Source organism: Strix uralensis, chromosome 1 (assembly GCF_047716275.1).
Source record: "Strix uralensis isolate ZFMK-TIS-50842 chromosome 1, bStrUra1, whole genome shotgun sequence".
In the NCBI taxonomy this organism is placed as follows: Eukaryota; Metazoa; Chordata; class Aves; order Strigiformes; family Strigidae; genus Strix; species Strix uralensis.
In genome coordinates this window covers 135,001,713-135,023,087 of record NC_133972.1, presented here as the reverse complement: position 1 = coordinate 135,023,087, position 21,375 = coordinate 135,001,713, and the positions used below count along the sequence as shown (strand labels likewise).

The window sequence follows — 21,375 nt, the reverse complement described above, 5'->3', positions numbered from 1 at the left end:
ATAGGCCTTCAGTCACAGATATACTATAGGTACTCAGAGATTTACTCTCTCTGCATTACTAGTCATTGCAGAAAGCACTCCTGCATCACAGGGCCCTGTTCAGACTGGGCCTGCATCTTTATTTCTTTTTCATATCCAAAAGTGTCTTTGGAGAAATTTTGCAAGCTACTTGATCTACTTACCTCCTCCATATGAGGATGCATTTTAGCTTCTTTTTTTTAAAAAAAAAAAAAAAAATCTTCAAGATTGTAGAAATTAAACTAACGAACTCAAACAAATATGAATTTGTTCCTGGTAGCCTACGCTCCAAAGATCAACCTTAGAATTTAGCATTAGGGGTTATAAAAGAACACAAATTCTGTTTGAAAAACACATTTTAGTTGTGGTTATTGTATATAATATTATGAACCACTGTAAGTGTCACCTGAAAGGATATGAAATTCAATTTTTGCACCATCTGGAATGTCCTCCTGATTAAGTTGTTCAGCAATGTGATTGTATCACCTAAACAAACTAATTAACATCAGAATGACATATTCTACAGTTTCAGTGGTATTTATCAGTGTCCCATTTGTTCCACGTAATTTTTTTTCCAGAATGACCTTATGCTCAAATTGTGCCACCAAGCTAGCTGCATGTTAATTCTCCTTCCAAAAGTAAGCATATTTTTCATTAAAACTTACATGATGCTGCAGCTTTACACAGTAGAGTGAAACAGACTGAATAACAAATTACTTTGGTTAGATGAAATCTGGAACATCAAAAAACACACACAAAGTCTCTTCAGCTAAAATAGAAGTCTTTGAGGCCGGTTCATTGTTGAAAATTTTGAATTGGAGGAATGTGCACTGATTTCAATATTAGAGTATGAACAGATTAATACTTTTCTGCTCTTTAATGTGCCTTTTTTCCTTTTTTTTTTTAAAGAGAGCATATATTAAGTTATCTTCTTAAGCACTCTGCAGGTGGCATTCCTTTAGTTTTATTTTCAAATGGCAAGCACAAATGTGTACTTATTCTCTTTTTCATCTGAGAAATGTAAATTGCAAATAAAAAGATAATGCATTTTTCCATAGCTTCACCATTATGAATTCACAGTGCATGGCTAATCATTTTCTAACTTTTCATGGAAACAATCATTGTATTCTAAATAGAAGCTACCACACGCAGTTTCTGCTCCTGCAGCACGTACTGATGTCAGCCTAACACAACATCAAAAAATACTGTTTGCAAATACCATTGAAAGGCTCACCACCAACACACTGAATCTATGATTAACAGTACCTAATACCAGCCAAGGCCAGAGCTATTATTTTGAAGCACTGAAATGTTGTTTCTGTTCAATATTACACTGCATAACTTCACAGTAAATTGGTTTCCAGGTTTATTGCTAAAGTAATTAAAAATTCAAAAGGTTGTTGTTTGAACAGAACATTATGGAAAAGTATTAAATACAATTGAACCTGGAGATTACTTCTCTTTATGGTGAGAGAGCAGCAGGATGGGAGGAGCAACTTGCATAAGGAAGGTTGTATTAGAAGTTTATGTTTTAGCAAAAACATTTCAGTGGAACCTCTATTGTAGGAAAGGACATAACAACAACAAAAAGGAGGTAACTGGTTCTAAAAATGTTGGGTTTTTTTTTTAAAAAAAAACATTACTTCTGAGGGTGGGTTCAAAGAAAAAGTGAAGGCCAAAGGAATTAAATAGATTATATGACGCAAGCAGTAAAACTTATATTGGTTCTGTTTTTCTTTGCATTTATGTTAGTTTAATTCTATTTACTCAAATGGTGTTTAATTAGCATTCTTCCTTTTTTCCATGTCAGAGAAGATTCTGGAACATTACTTCTAAAACAGCAATTCTTTAAACCCTTTTGCAATAATCAAGTTGGGGAAGGAGGCAGCAGCAAGAGGGTCCAAACCTCAAAGAAACAAAACAATCTTTTCATCACGTTTAATTTCTACAAGTTCAATTTTATTAGCACACACAATAGGAAGAGATTATATTTAACTACTGCTATAAAACTAGTCATTTGTAATGTCTAGAAATTGCAGAATGCCTACAGCTACATCCACTGCTTTAGTGTGATCCATTACTGTGCATATCACAGCTAGTGCAGCTGATGGCATCAGCTGAAGCAAATAGACATATAGTGTTGGGGAGAATAAGAAGGGGTATGGAGACTCCCAAGACCCAAGACAGATGCTGACCAAAAGCAACTGATATGAATCAGAGGTGTGTGGGAAGAAATTCTCAGCTGAGTTGAACATGAATCTATGCATTGTGTCCAGGCACAAAGAAATATACTGTTATCACTCTTACATTGTCCTCACTGAAGGATGCGTTGCTGTGAAAGGCAATGATTTGTGTTCAATTAAAAATCCATTAAAAGAACAGAAAGCACATGAGTCTTATCTGTAACAGATGTCTAATCTCTATCAGGAATGAACAGAAATGACAGAGTCACCACCCACTCCATGTCACACAGCTGAACACTAAAACCCCACCTGCACACACTCAAGAACTGTCATCAGCCACCCCAGAGCCTACACTGGGGTCCCCCATTTTCTGTGTCCCTATGTACCTGCTGGGGAAAAAAAGCCAAAGATACCCGATGCTTCCCAGCTGGAATGCCACTCCTGCTGAAGTTAATAAGACTCTGACCTGATTTAAGATGAGGTTTTGAGTCTTCAACTTCTACTCACTTTTTCACTTTTATCACTGTTACCCTAAACCATCCATGGACACTAAGTTGGGTTTTTATCTTGACAGAGGCTTATTTCTATAGATTAAAAATAGCAGGGCAGAAGAGTTGCTTAGATCACATCACATTGATATTCCTTCGCTTCATTCTTCAAAATATCCATTGATGAGGCTTTGTAACAGCTTTAGATCCTGTTCAGTGCCCTTATTAAAAAGCTTCTCCTGACCTCCAACGAAATCTTCTTTGCCACATGCTCAGCAAATTATTTCTTGCCCTTCTTCCCAGTGGATATGAAAAAAACTGATCACTTTCCTCCACGTAAAAAATCGCTTACATGTGAGTAGATGTACTGTGGCCTACCTTCAGTCTTCTGCTTAGACTAAGGATGTCCTTTACCCCTCACTTGTTTATTTTCCATATAGGTTTTGTGAACACTGCCAACTTTGTCCACAAGCTTTTTGGAGTCAACTATTCCATAGAGCTAATTATGATGCTAATTACATCAAAATAATTGTCTGTTTTCTCACTTACATCAGCACGTTAGAATGACAATCACTTTTTCTTTCATATTGTTAGCCTAAATTCAAGCAACACTTATGCTCTCACTTTATATTAAAAAAAGCCCCAGCATATACCTTTACATCTCTCAATTACAAAATAACATTGGTTTTGAGCTTAACTTACTCCATTTGAGATTTTTAGATATAATTGCACAACAAATAAGGATTAACTGACATGCACCAGATGGAATAAATTGGATTCCAGAAGTAGCCAGGATAAAGTCCACATATTTAGCCCCCATTCTGATATACAATACTTTTTTAAGAAAAGAGTACTAGGTTTCCATTGCCCCAGTGTTTTACTAAGTAATTTAGTCCATTTTGTCCTTGGATGGAATAAATCATTAATTTTAACAGAGTTATAATTCTATCCTCCAACTACAGATCCATATAACAATTTAGCCTATAGTTCTGTCTCCAGCTTAATAAAGTTGGCTGGGAGCCCTACAGACTTTGAACTTCCATTGATAAAAGTAAATACTACTAGAAAAAAGTACACGAAAAAAGATTGTTTTATTAATTAACATACGCAAAATTTCCTTTGGCTTCAGGGGAAGGGTTAATGAAGCTGGTGTCACAGACACATTAGAGAGTTTACATTCAATACCTAAAACTAAGGACCAGATAACAAACACAAGCTGTTTTAGAAGTAGCTTCCTACTGAATATATGAGAGTTTGTCATGCAAATCATTGGCCAAAAGCAACAAGAGTCAATTGAGAGCGAGCTCAACCTTGAGAGCTAAACTTCTGTTTATTAGATAAGTAATTCAGAATGAGGCAAAGTTCATGTTCAAGAAGCATGCCAAGAAAAAATATGCAGAAGAAGCAAAAACATCATAGAAAAAGAAAAGAGCTCATCAACATCGCCCAGCTGCTTAGGTAAGGTATATCAAACAACAGGAGAGGAGTATTCAGTACTGGAATGCTGCTATACGTTTACTGAATAAAGGTATTAACACATGCAAACAGATGTCACTAACTCGCAATAAAACAAGCAGTAGAAAAATTATCTATCAAAACCATCAGTTGGAATAGCAAATGATAAATACTGATAAACCCAGTTATTTTCACTCTGGATCTGAAATACTGCAGAGATATAAATGATAGAAATATTAACTGTATTCACTAAACAAATGAAGCCCCATTCGTATAGAAGTACATAAAAGAATGTATTGATGGGGGCGGAGGGCTGGCTTATACACGTTAGAGGTTCTCTTGTCCATATTTAAGAACAAACAAAACTTCAAAATAACAGCCTCTGGTATTGTATCAGATAAGATACAATCTATGTTTATTTTCAAGTGTTCTTCAGAGAAATTTTTTTTGCCTCTTATTCCTTGAGATTTGTGTTTATGTCTATTTATTTTAAATTGTCCATACTCTTGAATGTGGCAATTAGAACACATCTTCATTTCAAGACACAGAATAAGATCCAAACAACTAATGAACTCATGTACAGACGTAGCAATCTATCATCCTGCAGTGGAGGATTAAAAGGTCATGTTATAATAGCAGCTTTGCTTTTCCTCATACAGAGTGGTTAAAACTAAAAATTACACTTTCAATTTCATAAAAGTAATAAGTGAAAACTACAGACAAATTTTATTTTTCATATGGGCAGTTTTTTTACTGCTAAAATCAGAAATTAAGAAAGAATAAAAAACTTAACACACAAAAAATATTTATATGGGTATATTTATTTTATTTCTGGTCAAATACAACTTCTTTAACCCTCAAAAAAACATTAAGATTTTATTTGCACATCTGTAACATGAGTGAAAAAGGAGCTTGACTTACATGTTGTTTATAAGGTAGTTAAAGAGGAAATCTTTATTCATTAGCTTTCTACTTACAATACCCGGCTGTGGGAGAGCCAGGTTTATTTCCCTTTCACACCCAAGATGACTTGAATCCATATCATCTTTTTCCCAGGAGATTGCCCTAATTACCATACTGTAGTTATTGGGGGGTGCTTCCACAGAAAGCTCTTCTGTGAAGGTTTCCCTCTTTGTGTAAAGTAATATGATATTAGTTGGAGCAGGGACCAAAACCCAAGCAAATTCCTTGACAACAAACCTACATCCATCCATACAATCTTTCAGTTCCCAGCTTACCCCTCCCCACCAGCTTCGTCCCCTCAGGTTTACCAGCTTGGCCCTCCAGATTGTTAAAAACAAATTCTGGTGGGAATTAGGGCATGTATGCAATTGTCTTTTTTTATTTTTATTTTTTCAAATTATTTTAAAACATGAAATGTGTTTTCAACTGAAAATATGCTTTCCATGTCACTCTTGAAAGAAACATACTTTTCTGAAAGAATAGAAAGGATCAAGTTACATACATCATGTTTGACACTGGGGAGGTAGGTGGCAGAAGTTTTCATCACACCTTATCAAGATAAGTTTAAAGATCTTGGTGTACCAAATCCATAAACTTTAAATTAAATATCAAGTTGTTCCTTTAAAAAATAAAATCCGTTTACCAGGAAAACCTGAGCATTATGCATTATAATTGAAAGAAACATGTTTCCTTCAAACTCCCACAGCAACGAACAGGCCTAAATTACCTACATCCTCCTTATTCTTATTCAAATTTTTCATTAACAGTAGTAGAACTTCTTGGCAGAATTCAAACAGAGAATATTCAAAGGAGATCATATTTTCTGCCACAAGAATAAGATCTGAGCAAAATTTCAGCAGCAGGGGGTTTCTATTAGGACATTTGAAAATTCTGTCCATATTGTACATGTACTCCATGTGAAGACATTGAATTAAAATTACCATTTAATATTGCACCAAGTTATATTTTCTGATAGTATTCATAACTGAAGACTTATTAACTTCACAGGACTTCAAGCAACAGCTAAGTCTGATTCTGGTCAGAACAAATATAAACTTGATGGTGCTTGAAAACAAGCAAACCAACAGAAATCAGTCATCTACCAGACAGCATCATAATTTTCCCTTATTAGTATGTCAACAGAAGTTAAAAATTTTATAATCCATTTTCATTCATTTCAGAAGCAAAACCTTTTCTTTAAATGGAAAAATAGAACAATAACAAAAAAAAGGTGAATATTCCCTGCTGAGATTTCAATGCTCAGAAAATAGCCATCCTTGAAAAGCTTCTGATGGTGGTTGATTTGCCAACCAGACTAACCTACCTTGATAACAGCACCTTTCTATCATGCCTGACAGCACAGGAACATATTCATGGAAAGCAATGATGAAATTTTTAAACTAGCATGTTGGGTAAAATGTGGGTCCTAATTAAGTCAGTGTCAAATACCCATCAGTTTGTAAATACCAAGGATTTTATGCATATGGTGCAAAAAGACCTCAGTCTCTTGATGACCACATCATTTCTAGCATAGTTTTCAGAAACAGCATTAAATAAACACCAAGTTCCATCTTTTACTGAACAAAATTCTTTATTCTAGCATTACTATCTTTGTGCTGATACTGGTGCCTTTGATGTAATCTATACAAGAGCAGTTAACTTCCATGGAAATAAGTTTGTGTATCACCTTGTTGAGAAACTACTTTTCAAATGTTAGAGTTATAAACCACAAGATAAAAATTCCACCAAAATTCTGAGATCAACCAAAGTACATACTAATAAAAGGGATTTTTCTCAACTGTTGAATAATATCTGTGCTACTACTTCCCTGCATTGTGATTTGTCATATACGTTAAGTAAGAACCCCTAAAAGTGAAACACAGTGGTGAAACTGGAAGATACAAGATTTCAATTCATAGCTGCTGGTTTTACAATCCCCTTACACTAAAGATATCATCAGAACTCTTTGCAATCAATGGAAAGAAAACTCAGATTTTCACAAACTCAGGGGTCAGACTAAAAGTTTTGCTTCACTTCCTAGGCACTTAGATAAAAACACTAGTTACTTATAAAAATACAATAGTCACTATAAAAAACAGTCATCACAACTGATTTAAAAAATACAAACTCTATGTATAGTGAAAATGAACAATTACTTTGGGCATTCATCACTTCCATGTGTTGCTCTTCTGTTCATCTAATAGATTTTTAAGTCAGAATATACCGATACGATCATTTATTTTGATTGTCTATGAAGTGCACCAATTTCCTCATCAAGGCTATGACTTCTGGTGAACTACATCATATTTGGAGAAAAAATAAACTGTTGTAGCTTTTCATTATGGAATTTTACCACCAAAGCAATCTATCACTGAAAGCTTTAATTTTAATGGATTTTTTACTGAGTAAGTTAAATTTTATTTCTTATTAAATCAGTTTCACCAGTTCTCTGTTTGTTGCCAGCCAAAAGCTAGGAGTTTTAATGTTGAACAAAAAAAAAAAGTATGTAGCTCACAAATGTTCCTATCTGAACTGAGTGGAGTTCACAATTCTCTAAAAGCATTGCATAAATTAACAGTGATGCAGTTCCTATCACTGAATCTACAACCAGTAATAGGGACATTTATTCTATTAATAATACCAGGATCACCATGCACTATGGTCATACTGTGCCTGGAATCATTTAAGTCTGAATGTGGTAAACAAAGAACAATATCATCTATGTCTAATGGTAGGATAAAACCCAGCAGCTGTTGTATGGAACTCACTGTAGGTACAGTGCTAAATACAACCTGTGCTAACATAAGCGTACAAACACAACATGTACCTCGACACATCCAGCAAACCTTTCTCATCTAATCAGAGGTTTGAATAAGGAATTGATGACCTTGAGTACTGAGTGCCATGTAAAGGAAAGTTTTATTCAGATGCAAAAAAATCATCCTTTGACATTTGTTCTTTTTTATAAAGAATTAACATTCTCACCATGAGACCAATTTGATCAACAAGTTATCACATTAACCTTTTTAGTAATTTTTGTCAGCTGCTTTCAAAGCAGTCTCAGAAATTCAGATACGCTTTCCATACAAACTTGAAAACTCAACATAAGGACATTGTCAGTTTTTCAACAATTAAAAAGAACCTGAAATTTTCCACCGAAAAACCTTCCCCCCAACCCCAGATGGTACTTCAGAATGCAACTGTAATTCAGATTCATTGCATTTAGGTACTTCAAACCCATGACTATTTACTGTCAGACACTAGTTCAAACACTGGAGTTCTCATTGGAGGGGAATTCTGAAGATCAAACTGTATGTTCAGACAACCACATTTTTCCTCTATGGTTCCAGCCTTTTAAAATATGAGAGTCCTGCTCTTAAAACACCCTTCCATAAGCTTGAAGAAGGATAAGTGACCTACCTTAGAAAGTCCGCCTACTTCCAAATAGAAGCAGATAATGAAAACATTCCAGGTGACCCACAGGGCAGTCCACACCGTGTACTAAACACAGAGCCAGATGAAAGCAAAAAGAGAAAAATAAAATGTGAAGATGCAAGGATTTTATACTGAGCAGATCAATAATAACAAAACTGGTATCAATACACATTGTTCTTCTGGGAACAGCCAAGCACAGAGAGTTCAGAAAAGGCGTTCTCCCTGCAGAAGTCCCTTAAGAACCATAGGAAATTACAAATCCAATATTCATTGCTGCTTTAAATACATACCAATAAAACAGATTTATTCTTTATAGTTTTACACTGTCCTACTGATGTCAATTAAGTCCAAAATGCTGACTTAAACACTGGTTTTGGGGCAGCTGTGAGTCATTCATAAATTGTGATTTAGCTCTGTTAATGGAGGTTCCAGAATAGCACAGTAATTTAAATAAGGAAATATTATAAAAAAAAATTAACTATTATGAAAAAAGGCAGAAGAAAAAACCACCATCAAATAAAACAGAAGATCTATTAATCTGATATTTGCATATTTTTCAAAAACAAACAGGTAAAGGCTAAATCTGATCTCTTATGAGTCTTTCAGTAAAAGGTATTTTCATTACGTTAAAAATAGCTCACTACTTCTCCAGCCTTTATAGCCACAAATCCAATCCTACAATGCACCCTTCACTTGCGAATGTATCCATAACTCTTCTGGGTTCCCTGGTGTCCTACCCTAGATCAAGACTGAACTCATGCTCCACCCACAGCATGAATGGGAAATTAATTTGTCTACCTTAAATCATCTTTTGCATCTTAATTATCAGCATAATTGACTAGCACTATTTCCTTACAGATGCACTGTTTATCTACATATGACTGTGAGCTATGCCCAGTTAACTGTCCAAGAAGTACACCTCAGAAGCATTTCAGTCTGGCAGGCTGCCTGCACGCCCAGCCACACTAGAGCTACACCCACCTGAAAAATGCAGCACTACTTTACACTTACGCACTTTGAACTTTCACAGTGGAGAAGGGCTGCTAAGTGCCTCTGCAAGTTTAATTAGCTGTGAGCAGGTGAGGCTAATAATGCTATTTTTTTGCTTCAATATACTCAGTAAAGCTCAACACCCTAATCTACAATATGCTGGAGCCCATTCTATTGCACAGGTGCCATCAGATTGGCTTCCTTAGGCAGTTTTGGGTTATGTTCCCCTCTTCCTTCCCCTCCATGTGATGTATAATGAAAGGCTCAGGTGAAGACAGTTCAATTTTTCCACCCTTTGATTAACCCCACAGGCATACAGTCCTTTCTGTACACCAAACAGGTTAGTTGCTTTAATTTATTTTCTTATGAGGTACTTAGGCTCTTTGGAGATGGCTATAGCAAAAGAAGTAGATCATTAATAAACAAAGTGAGAGTAACACTCTTGGGCCATTTCCTCTGGCTTATAGAGAGGGGCAGTGTGGCAACTGAAGGCTGGGTAATTATAAAATAGACATCTCTGCTGTGGTCTGTGAGCAGTATAAAGTCTGTACTATTCATAAGATTAACTAGTAAGAGGATATCACATTTTACCACATTTGCTGACTTTGTATTGACTCATCATAAGCTCCTGATTTTCCAACATATCTCCTCAGAACATCAGGTGCAGATTGTTCAAAATTAATGAACACTCACTACAAGACCAGTTGCATGTCAAAAGCAGATTTCAGAATATTCAGAATTCCTCTTTTTAAGAAAAATTTTTATTTGTCCATGAATGAAACCTGTTATCACAGCAACAGGAAACCTACTTAATCTGCCAGGCCATGCCAGATCTGTTAATGGCCTCATTCTGTTCCATGGACACCAGTGACAACTCTGAAACACGCAGGTAAAAACTGTCTAAACATGCTTTCCCAGGCCAAGCTAGGCTGTTTTACACAGTCAGGACCTCTTCAGTTCCTTATCCACTGTGAGGATTAATGAAAAAGAAGTGCAGGTCTAAAGCAGGTGTGCACCTTGAAACCCATCTGCTGTGTATGGAGAGGCTCCTCCTACATTCTCACTGAACTGCAGGAATATAAATTTAAGATCCATTTACTTTAAGAACATAATAATTACATATTCAGTAATTAGTACTATATAATTTTTAAAAGAAAGCTGTTGTCCATATTTGATAACACAACTTTTTGGATATGCAAGTAGCAGATTTTTCCCTTGTATACTGTCATAGGTACTCATGGAAGACTACATTAAAAGAAAAGTTTTAAGACAGCAAAAGCAAGAAAGCAAATTAGGAAAGGTCAGAATTCTGGTTATATATGCCATCTTAATTTATTTATTTTGTGGATGTGCAATACAATGCAAACATTAATTAAATGATCATAAGTATATTTTTATTTTAAAAGACCATAGCTCCCTTAATACATTTTATGGACAGCTAACTCAATACTTCATTTCTCTTTGTTGTTCAGACCCTGCTCTGATGACAGAATATAAATTTCCTCATGAGATTTTCTAAGATGCTCATCGCTGTAATGTGTGAGAGCTGCACAAACATTAACTAATTTATTTTATGTTATAAGGGAATGATACAGCTCTCAGAATGCAAATGATGTTCTGATACATGCAGAGATTACATTCAGAAGTATTCATACATTATAGGCATCCAACTTGAGATGCTTAAGACTTCATTTTTCAAAACACTTGAGGTTATACAGTGCTTTATAAGCCCTGTGTTCAGCTCCCTGTGGCTGAGCATTCAGCATTTGTGCAAATCAGACCACAAAGTCTCAAGACAAGAGCCCAGAATGCAAGGGGAAAACAAAGCCTGTGAGAAGTTTGATTTAAGTGACTCGCTTTGTGTCAAAAAAGGTTTCGGTGCTTGAGAGCAGAGATAAAACTCAGCCACCCAGCACAGCTTTCACAACAAAAGCAATCCTTTTATTCTTGCTGTCACATGCCTCATTCTTCCCATGTTTTCTGTTTTCTGCAAATCAAGTTTCTATTCTCTAGCTGCGATTACAGAAACCCCCTAAATGTCTGTCCTTTCCATTGTCCCTAGAAAAAAATTGGTATACATCTGCACAGTTCAAAACTGCAAATACATAAAAGGATCACATTAAGATTGCACAGGAGGGCTTTAATAACAGCTTTTCTTAATTTTTGAGTGTTTCTTCCTGAAAAATTTGTAATACTTTCTGAACATTATGTGTATGTGTGTAAATTTATATGTATATACCTTCAAGGTTTAAAAAAAAAAATTGTAACAATATTCCATTATGTGGCATCCCACTAACACCTGCTTGGGTCACTAAGAGAGGCGTAACTTTTAGATCCATGAGGAAGACGTCTCCTTTTTGCTAGCAGAGAAACTGCCTGCAGTCCCGAGCTGTCATCCTCTGTGGGAAGGGACATGTCATGCACGCTGGCAGACATTTGCTGTCAGCGAAGGAGTGTTGAGAGTCTGACACATCAGGTCCACACTGATCCTCAGGGATCATTTCCCTCCCAAGACACCTCACCTAACCTGACCTGCTATTCAACCTTTCCCACCCTGTGTCCTGAACACTACAACCCTGACCGTCCTGCTGTGCCAGCTCACTCATACATCCCACACCCAGCGATTCCTGCCCCAGTTCTTTGGCCAGCCACAGTCAGTGCCCCCCCAGCTCTGTGGGCCTCATGCTCAGCATCACAACCCTCACTGTATCTGGCATGGAGAAGGAAATTTTCCACACAGGTTGAATCCATAAGAAGAGTTGGGTTTTTATTTTATACCCCATATGATGCACTACTTAAAAATCACCTGGATATTTTTGTCTAACAGATTCCTTCTGCTGGAAGGACCTAGGACACTGGTAATAATATTTGCTGACTTCTCCTCATGATGCACTGTATATTTTCTTGTATTTGGTCTTTTACACTAAGATTCATATACTATGTGGTGTGAGGAAGCATTTGGAGTCTTATAAGCTATATGGAGAGAGTACTACCTAAACCTTGGAGGTTAGATGTCTATTAAATTATTGTCCAACCCAGTAGGTTCCTTTCAGATCCTCTTTCTTAATGCCAGCCTCTCTACAATAGTGATATTTCTATACCTCTTTTGACCTACAGGTCATATTGAAACTAATGCAGAGATACTTTTCATAAATCAGTGAAATACAACCATTTCTAGAGTTAAATCATTGGTATTAGATGGACACAACGTCATAAAAAGAAAGGGTTAAGGAAAAATGCAAAGGATGGCTTCTTAAACTGAAAGGTAAGACAGAAAAGGGAAATTACTAACTTTGAATATTACAAGTATTGTGGGATAAATGTAGCTTTAATGAATAAACTATCTCAAGTGTGTATTTAATCTGAAGTGCAGCATCTCCTCTGACAGTGTCTTGGCAGTAGGGGAAATGAATGTTGGCTCGGGGACTTCAAGGGAAAGGCAGCAACTACTGAGTCATCAGATCACCCCTCTGTAATACCTGGCTGTGCCTCAGAGGCATCACTACTTGCAGAGCCCTACTTAGTCATATTTGTGAAAGATGACAAAGGAAGTGGCATAAATTAACATGACAGAACAGTGGCAACTCATGACTTACCAGAAAGGATATTTAAGAAGTAATTTTAGATGCCTAAATATTTCACATGTGTTTTGAGTGTCTGTATAACATTTGTTTGAATACTGTGTAAGGTACCCAGTATAGCCTTTCTTCTGCTTTTGTTTTTTTTAAGAAACTGCCTCCTGGCTTTTCAGGTGTACACATTGTCTATATATCATAGTGTTTAATAGAATAAATTAAGGCAAGTAAAGCAGAGATTTCCACCTTATATTCCCCCTATTTAAGTGTATTATTTTCATCTCTCACTGTTCATTAATACATTTATGTTCAGCTTTGGGCCAGGTTTGTGCCATTTTAGCTACATGACTCATTGTTCAGAAGGCTTTTGAAGTCCCATATCAGAAGTAGGGAAAAAAAAACAACCTTAACAAGTATCCTGTCATCAGCTTTAATCAATTTTAACAGCCTGAAAATCTTGCTGGTGATAGCAAGTTCTATTAAAAAAGCAAAAGCATGCACAGGGAAATGGATCACAGCAGAGCTCTGGAGATGTGTGACAGGTGTGTTACAGCATAGTTAGAATTGAAATTTAGCTGTTTTTTTCTTCTTTGCAAATGTTTGGGTAAGTTTCAAATGAGCTAATATGGGAAAAATGAGGAATCAGCTCTGCACTTCCATGTCCCCTGGGAACTTTCCACTGACATAATTCAGCCACAAAATATTCAAGTACTGAAAATAGCACATCCGCTTAGTGACAGGACAAATTACTCACAAAAATTGATCTAAATTATTAATTAATATAAAAACTATTAGAAATAATTATTGGATTTAAACTAATTAGGACACTTGGAGTTAATGCTATTGCTCCCTCTCTCTCTGTTTCCTAAGCTCTGAGGACTCAGAATTTTACATATGAGCAAGTGAAATTCCAGATTTATTTCAGAATCACCATCCTTATAGTCCTGTATCTGAAGGACCGTAGACAGAGAACATAAGCCACTACCTTTATCTACTTGGAATGACAATTGCATTCAACAGAGATGCTTTATGACTCAGCCATTGCATGGAAGCTCTTAGAAGGTAGGGCAGTTTTTTGGTAGAAAGCTCTCAGATCAGATTTTATATCACTTAAACTAAGAAGAAAAACTCATTTCTTTATTCAGACTTTTAACCTACAGTGGCTATGCTTATGCTGCTGTCAAAGAAATAACTGCAGCTTATGTAATCATTAAGTGTTTGTGATAAATTATCTAGCCTGGATTCAACGACAGTGGAAGAGTCAGAAGCATCGAACTGGTGTTGTGTTTATCCAGCTTCTATTGCAGCCCTCACTGAGGTTCTTGACTTTAGGTACCTGCAGCAAAAGCCTGCTCAGTTGTGTCTGCAGAACTACTCTCATATTTGACTGCAGTATAGATGTGCTTCAAGTTATGGCCCTACATGTAATACATTTATTCACTTACCCGTTCCTGCTGTATGTTAAATTTTGAGCGGAGAGAACATGACATATGCAGCATAGGATGGCAAAGTGAAAGATTCTGTGTAACTCCTCTTGTCAGAGAAACCTTCAGGCACAGCCTTCATCACACAGAAGATAGATTAAAATGTTCGCTTGATGTCGAACCAAGGACCCTAGAGCTCATCAGCTTAAGTCAAGATCCCTACCAGTGTATGATAGAATACCATGGGGACAATTTGCACCCACATGTGCCAGATCAATTTTGTGTTGACAGTTTACAGAAGTAAACTGTTGTATCCGACATGATTCTCTGTTTATTTCATTTTTTTATATTCCAATGGGATCATCCTGCACTAGCAAAGCTGACTTCCAGGGAAGTCTTAAGGGAAAGACAATTGATACTAAGCATATATTTCTTGAAGAATTTGGTTACTTTTCCAGTTAAACTGGATTTAGCTTAATCTAAACCAGAAGCTTCAGCAAAGTACATAAAAGCATGAGTCAACATGTTTCTTTTGCCAAAGCCACAGTACCAAATTCTCGCTCTAATGTGGACACCAACCACTAACATATCCAGGGGCTTAGATGTGGCTGAAGGTGCAGCTATGGTCTGGGAAGCCCATGAAGCTTCTCAATGAATTTGGAGCCCAATTCACTGCTCAGAGACTGGGTAGTGTTTAAGTAATACTGAAATTCAGGACCCTACTGAAGATTTGCATTAAACAGACTTTATATTTGAAGCCAGCAGTAAAAGTTTACCTCTGTAACAGATGGATGGTGTTTTTAAAGGGTTTCACAAGCAGGGAGGCAGTCTATGTCCTTCCTTGGGAGAGGTGCTTTTGGATTTCCTTTGGCCTTAGTGAAAACAGCCTGGAGCTGGCACTGGTAGTGGCCTTGGTGTCTGTACCACTGACTCCTCTAGGGCTTCCGAGGACAGTTGGCAAAGCCCAGCTGTGGTTGGGACAGCCCTAGGAAGCACAGCTTCTGGGAAGCATGTGTTAGGTATGGCCTGGGAGATCCTCAGGCTTTAGCTCAATGAGCACTCTCAGTTGGTGTAACCCTGCACTGCTGCAGAAAGACTCCATGCACTTTTCCCCTTTCTCTGGCTACTTCTTACAGTTTCCCCTCTCGCACCTCCTCCCTTCTGCTGGAACAAGCGAAAAAGGTCAGAAACCTGACCTACACTTAAATTAACACTGAAAAAGAAAATGGTTGCTTTTCAGCTTGATCTGTTCTGGCTTGATAGTTTATCAAGTGGCTGAACTGATGCTTGTGCTGGTGCAAGCGAAGGAATAGCACAGGGACTGAAGGTAGCAGCTGAGCAAAGGAAGGATTATTGCTTATGCTGGCTTGAGGTATTCACTGAATTTAGCCTGAGGATGAAGCTAGACAAGAGGCTGAACTGACAAGTTTGTAGCTAACAACAAGGGAAGTCTTGCATCTCCTTCTTTCCCCTCCTCCTCCGCACTGCCCCAATCCCTGCCTTACGCTAGCCCTGGCAGCCGTTGGGAACCTCACAGACTGGATTCAGCTCACCAATCTAGCAAAAAACTCTCCACTTTTTGCTAGGTTTGTTTTCCTGATGGTTTAGGAGTGGAACTGGCTTACTGAAGGGTCCAGTTAACTGCTGTCAGAATTGGTGGAGAGGGTTTGGATAAGGAGTCAGCTAGGGAGAAGAACAGTGGGAACAGGGAAGCATGCAAGGCCACCTCCTTCTGCTGGTGTTGAGCTGTGAGGCTGGTTCCAGACAACTTGTGTACTTTCACTCTTCAGACTTCAGGATTTGGCTCAAATATTCCCACTTCACTGGGAACCTTATGTTCATCTTGATCTTCCCAAGTAGTGAGTATTTGCACCTACTATAGCTTGAGCTCTTAAATATGTGCTTAAAGTTAAATCAGAATGTGAGTTCAATTAAATCTGAGGATAAAGTATCTCGTTGAGGTGTTTCTTTCTTTAATTGCAAGTTTTCTATCTCTACTTTAAAAAAACTCTAATATAGTCTGAAATGTTCATTTACGTTGGAAAAGATATAGAAACAGTCAACATCTGTTGTGTTTCATTTGAAAACTAAAGCAGAGCTTCTACCACTGAACAGCAGTGCTGAACCTGAGGGGCAAGAGATTTTGTGGTGTTGCACTTCAGACACGAATTTCCTACATAATTTTACAGATGTTTACCCTCCCTTGCTTCTGGTATCTTATGTATAATATGGAGCACATGAAGCAGAAAGGTGAGTCATCAATATATGGATGTATATACACTGTTGCCCAGTTCTCCAGCCACAGGTAATAGATAACAGTACTATTATTTACATCAATCCATTTTCATTTACTTACAGTCTGCTTGTGAAGCTTAGCTAATTTGAGTATAAAGAACTTGGGTGTACTTTCTGTTCACTTTTTAAGACATGACAAAGAATTACAGGATTTCAGGCTTGACTAGAAAAGATGAAGCTTTTTAAGTATTTGTTTAATGAATTTTCCTCAGTAGACATATATTTCACTCTTTTGTGAGAAAAAAAAATACCTTTAGCCTCTTAAAATCCATTACTGACAACACAACTGAAATGTTCGAATTACAGACACTGCCAGGCAAAGACATAATATTCATCCATTCAGGAGAGAGAGACTGTGGGGGCGGAAAAGGGATATTTTTTGTTGGCAGTTTCCTTCACAGTTTTGAAAGTTTTTTCTATTCCTGGCTATGTTGAGAACATGTGAAAAAAATTTGTGAAGCTTCAAGTCACAAGCATCAGAGACAATTTACAATTTATCAATCCTTGCTTCTCCCTTTTTAAGAGGAAGATGTAGCTAAATATAACTTGACCATTACAATTTTTTTTAAATGCCTGAATTCTGCTTGTCTATTGCAAAGAGAACAATAATTTGTATTTCTTTTCTTCATTTATGCACAGTTTAATTATAGACGTTCCCATGACCCATCTAGGTATTTAATTCTTTACAGAATCTTACTAAGGACTTGTATCACAGTCATAATTTTGGCAGCACTTTAGGTTACCCATTTTTGATAGCTTCCAAAATCTCAGAAATGCCACTCAGTAGTCTTAAATTTGCAAAAAGACATGGAGACCTGTAAAGTTTCTACAATAATAACATCTAGCATTTTGAAACCAAGAAAATTCTGCTTTGTAATATGACAGGCTTTAAAACCAATTGCAAAAAAAAAAAAAAAAAAAAAAGATAATAAATGAGACTTACCACAACTATATATCGAGGCCTAAATTGGATGGTTCCAAACAAACCCAAAATGACAACTATTATTTGTAGGAAATTGCCAAGGATAGGAGCCCATTGGAAACCAAGGAAGTCAAAGATCTGTCTCTCTAATGCTGCCAGCTGTAAGAAAACACATAAACAGAACATCCACTTTTAATTATGGGTGAGACAAAACACTTCACATTTTGTTATTTGCACCAGGCTTCACCAGAGAAAAGTATGGCAAAATTCTGAAACTACAGTTCCAGCATGTAGCCTTTGTCATCATTGTTAGTACACTGATACCTGAAGATAGCTACTAGTCAACATACAGATCTTCTAATGAAAAAGCACTCGGAAAAAATGTTAAGAAAATATTTGTAAAACCCTCATATAATACAAAAATGCCTCTACAAAACAAATGCAGACACGTTTTATTTTGTTCTTTTATGCTGGAAACTCTAAGGCTTGACAATATTTATTTGAATACAAAAGTTGTCAGAAGCTCACCTAGATTGAGCAAAGCCATGAGAACCTTGCCATTGTTACTGAAGTATCATCATGCTCCCTCCCTTCCCCATGTCTTTTTTTCCTTAGATTTAGTCTCCACTAGACATGACTGCAAGTTCCTCGATTTATTCCTAAAGGGGAGAGATTTTGGTCAAAAAGGGCAGAGGAGGCTCAGAGGAGTCCCAGATGCGGCTATTGGGTATGCTCTTGAGACTTCCCTAATGCAGGAAAATGCTGGGACCTCCTTGCTACCTGAGGCATGGAGGTAGGTTCAGGGAGTGAAAAGCTGTAGAAAATGTTGGAAGACCTTAGAGTAAGCAGCTTCAAAACCAGCAGCCAAATGAGCTATCTGTGCACTGCCAAAAGCTTCTAGGTTACTTTGGGCAAGCGCAAATCAGACACGGTAGCAGCCTAATTGCTCTCTTCCCACTGTCCTCATGGCATTTCAGGAGTGGATTTAGTTGTGTGTGGAAGTGGAGGAAGCTAAAAAGCATCAACCTTCATCCTTGCATCAGCATGTTGTTCTTAGGTAATTCTGCATTTCTGAATGTTGAACAAAACCCCCCAAAAAAGCTAGATTAAAATTCTCCTGCAAACACATTTGCTACTCATTTTTGACAATCCAGTCTATTGTTCTAAAGATACTAAAAATCAACTTTTTTAGCACCACACTTGTTGAAGTTTAAACTTGTTTCAATATTTCTCCATCCGTAGCAAGACATTTTTGAGGAGCTAAACAAAATCCTACTGAGAAACAAGTGTGTTTCTGTGCTTGCTAGAATTTATTTCACATCTACTTGATTTTACTACATTGTTACAAACCCTAAAATTTACTGAAATATGCACTTAAAATATTTATAACTGAGACAGATGGAGTAAGCATGGCCCTATGAATACCAACCAAAGTACTATCATATGTGGGTATTTCACAGAAAACATTTCATTTTGCACATAATGGCCAGATTCTCCTCACTTACAAGACGGGTCTAGGTGTCCCTCAGAGCAGAATGCATCTTTTCTGTCCAAAAATCATCCCTTATACCAGTCATAAAAACTACATTCTCTATGCTGAGGTTAATAAATATGATAAATCTAAACAATTAAATGAACAAAGGTTGAATCATCAACTTGATGCAGCTCCTCTGCAATCTGTGAAGTTACACTGACTTTTATCAGCTAAACATCTGGCCCAGTATGTATAAATGAAAAATTATCACACAGCAGACAATGTTAAAATGATGTTATTCTCTTGGACATGTAAAATATTCCTATCTTAACCTTTTCATGCTGAAGGTAAGGGAAAATCTCAGAGGGAACACCCCTCCCATGTGAGTGAAGCCATTGGCTTATGTGGCATTGGCTATCTACTTTGCTTTTTTCACACTCTGCACTCTCTTCTTTTAAGGTATTGACCATCTGGATCAACAATTTGTTTTCTTCCCCAGATATGGAAAAGAACTACATAAGTTAATGACAAATCCAGAAAATGACATATTTACATGGACCTCAGACAGAATTTCAGTGCCTAATGGTATGGTTGTCCCCTTCCTGGATGTATGTGGGCATCCTAACTGGTACACAACAGTGACACTGATGTCATTCTCATAATGTCTTCACCTTGTAGCAGACTTACGAGCATCACAATAATGGCCTAGATGGGACTTCACTAGTGACACCTCTGAATCACTTGCTTTTTCTACCACTCTCTAATGAACTTCCTCAGGCAATTCAGGTGACCTCACATTTGGGAATACCCCTGCCTGTAGCTTCGCTAAACCACAGGGTACATCACACAGTACAGTACAAGGGTGCCCAAAATCCCATGTGTGAGATGATAGAGAGTATCAAAAACTCTTTGGCACAGGTAGAACTCAGCTTCTGGTATTAGCACCAACATACCAAGAGTTCTGTCCTGTATCACATAGGAAGACATTTATGACATCCACGACCAGAGCCAGAGCCGGTTTCATTCCCAGCACTACAAGAAGAGATCTGCCAGGGTCAGCAAGGCACCTAAATAATTCACAGACCACCAGTTTTCAGAGATAATGTGTCTTCTTCCTGGAGCCTCAACATGACCAAGCAAGCAGAGGATGGAGTTGCCAAATCAGACTGGAATCTGCTTATCAGCCACCTCTGCCCTGACATTCATTGAAATCTTCATGTAGCCTAGGCCTTCACCTGCACTAATAAATTGAGTGTGTCCTATAATGCTTCCAGAACTGCAGGCAGCTGGTTTAGGATTGCCTCCAGTAAAGTGTCCTTGGCTCTGAAACAGGGAAGCCATGTGCAAACTACATACCTACCTACTCAAAATGGTCCCTGGGCATGGGTGAACTGTCTGGGAAGCCCGCCGGTCACAATGAGCCCAGTTAACATGACAGAGGATTCTAACAGCTCACTAGCACCCACAGTGGCATGCCACTGCCTGGCTTCTTCCCCAGGCACGTGTGAAATTGCTGGTGTAGAGAGCATAGGTCTTGGCCAGAGTGGATATGGACGAAATTCATTTCACACAGAAGGTTCGCTGCAAGAGATGGCTGTCCTTAGACATTTTATGTAGTGTTGAAACACCAAGAGCTGTCTGAAAGACAAAAGCCTGCAGCACAGATATTAACTCCTCAGCACAGATATGAATGAAGCAATTTAGTACATTTTCTTTTCTTAAACTGGTCTTTAGGAGCAATTTTCAGAGCCATGTAGATCAGCACCTTAAATGCCTGGAAGGCATAGTACTGCAACATCAACGAACACAGCCACTGCACTTTACCAACAGCACCATCTTAACAGGCTTGGTACTCAGTTCATGCTTAAACTGGATCAGACACAAAATTTGCCTTCATGTGTACCTCCTTGATATCTGCCAAGCACACCTAGCAGGACTGGGCTCCTACAAAATAGCACAGTGGCCACAAGTATCCTCCCACAGATGATTGTACAAATGTGTATATGAACCGTAGATAGACATACACATACATAAAAAATAGACTTGTTATAGTTTACTGTGGTAAAGGCACCCACCACAAACACAGAGAAATAAGGTTCAATTTCCTCTCCTGCTGCTTACTGAGGCATCCATTCCTCATGTCACAGAATCAC

General features: G+C 37.6%; 1 protein-coding gene across 2 annotated transcripts in view; it reads right to left on the bottom strand.

Annotated features, from left to right (window-relative positions):
- Positions 1 to 21,375, bottom strand: part of NKAIN3 (sodium/potassium transporting ATPase interacting 3) — a 399,276-nt gene that overhangs the window by 189,362 nt on the left and 188,539 nt on the right. For both annotated transcript variants that reach the window (XM_074882038.1, XM_074882049.1), the window contains exons 2-3: positions 17,770 to 17,907; positions 8,528 to 8,608 (exon numbers count right to left, since the gene is read on the bottom strand). In XM_074882038.1, the coding sequence (XP_074738139.1) occupies positions 8,528 to 8,608; positions 17,770 to 17,907 (219 nt within the window). The remainder of the gene's footprint in view (positions 1 to 8,527; positions 8,609 to 17,769; positions 17,908 to 21,375) is intronic.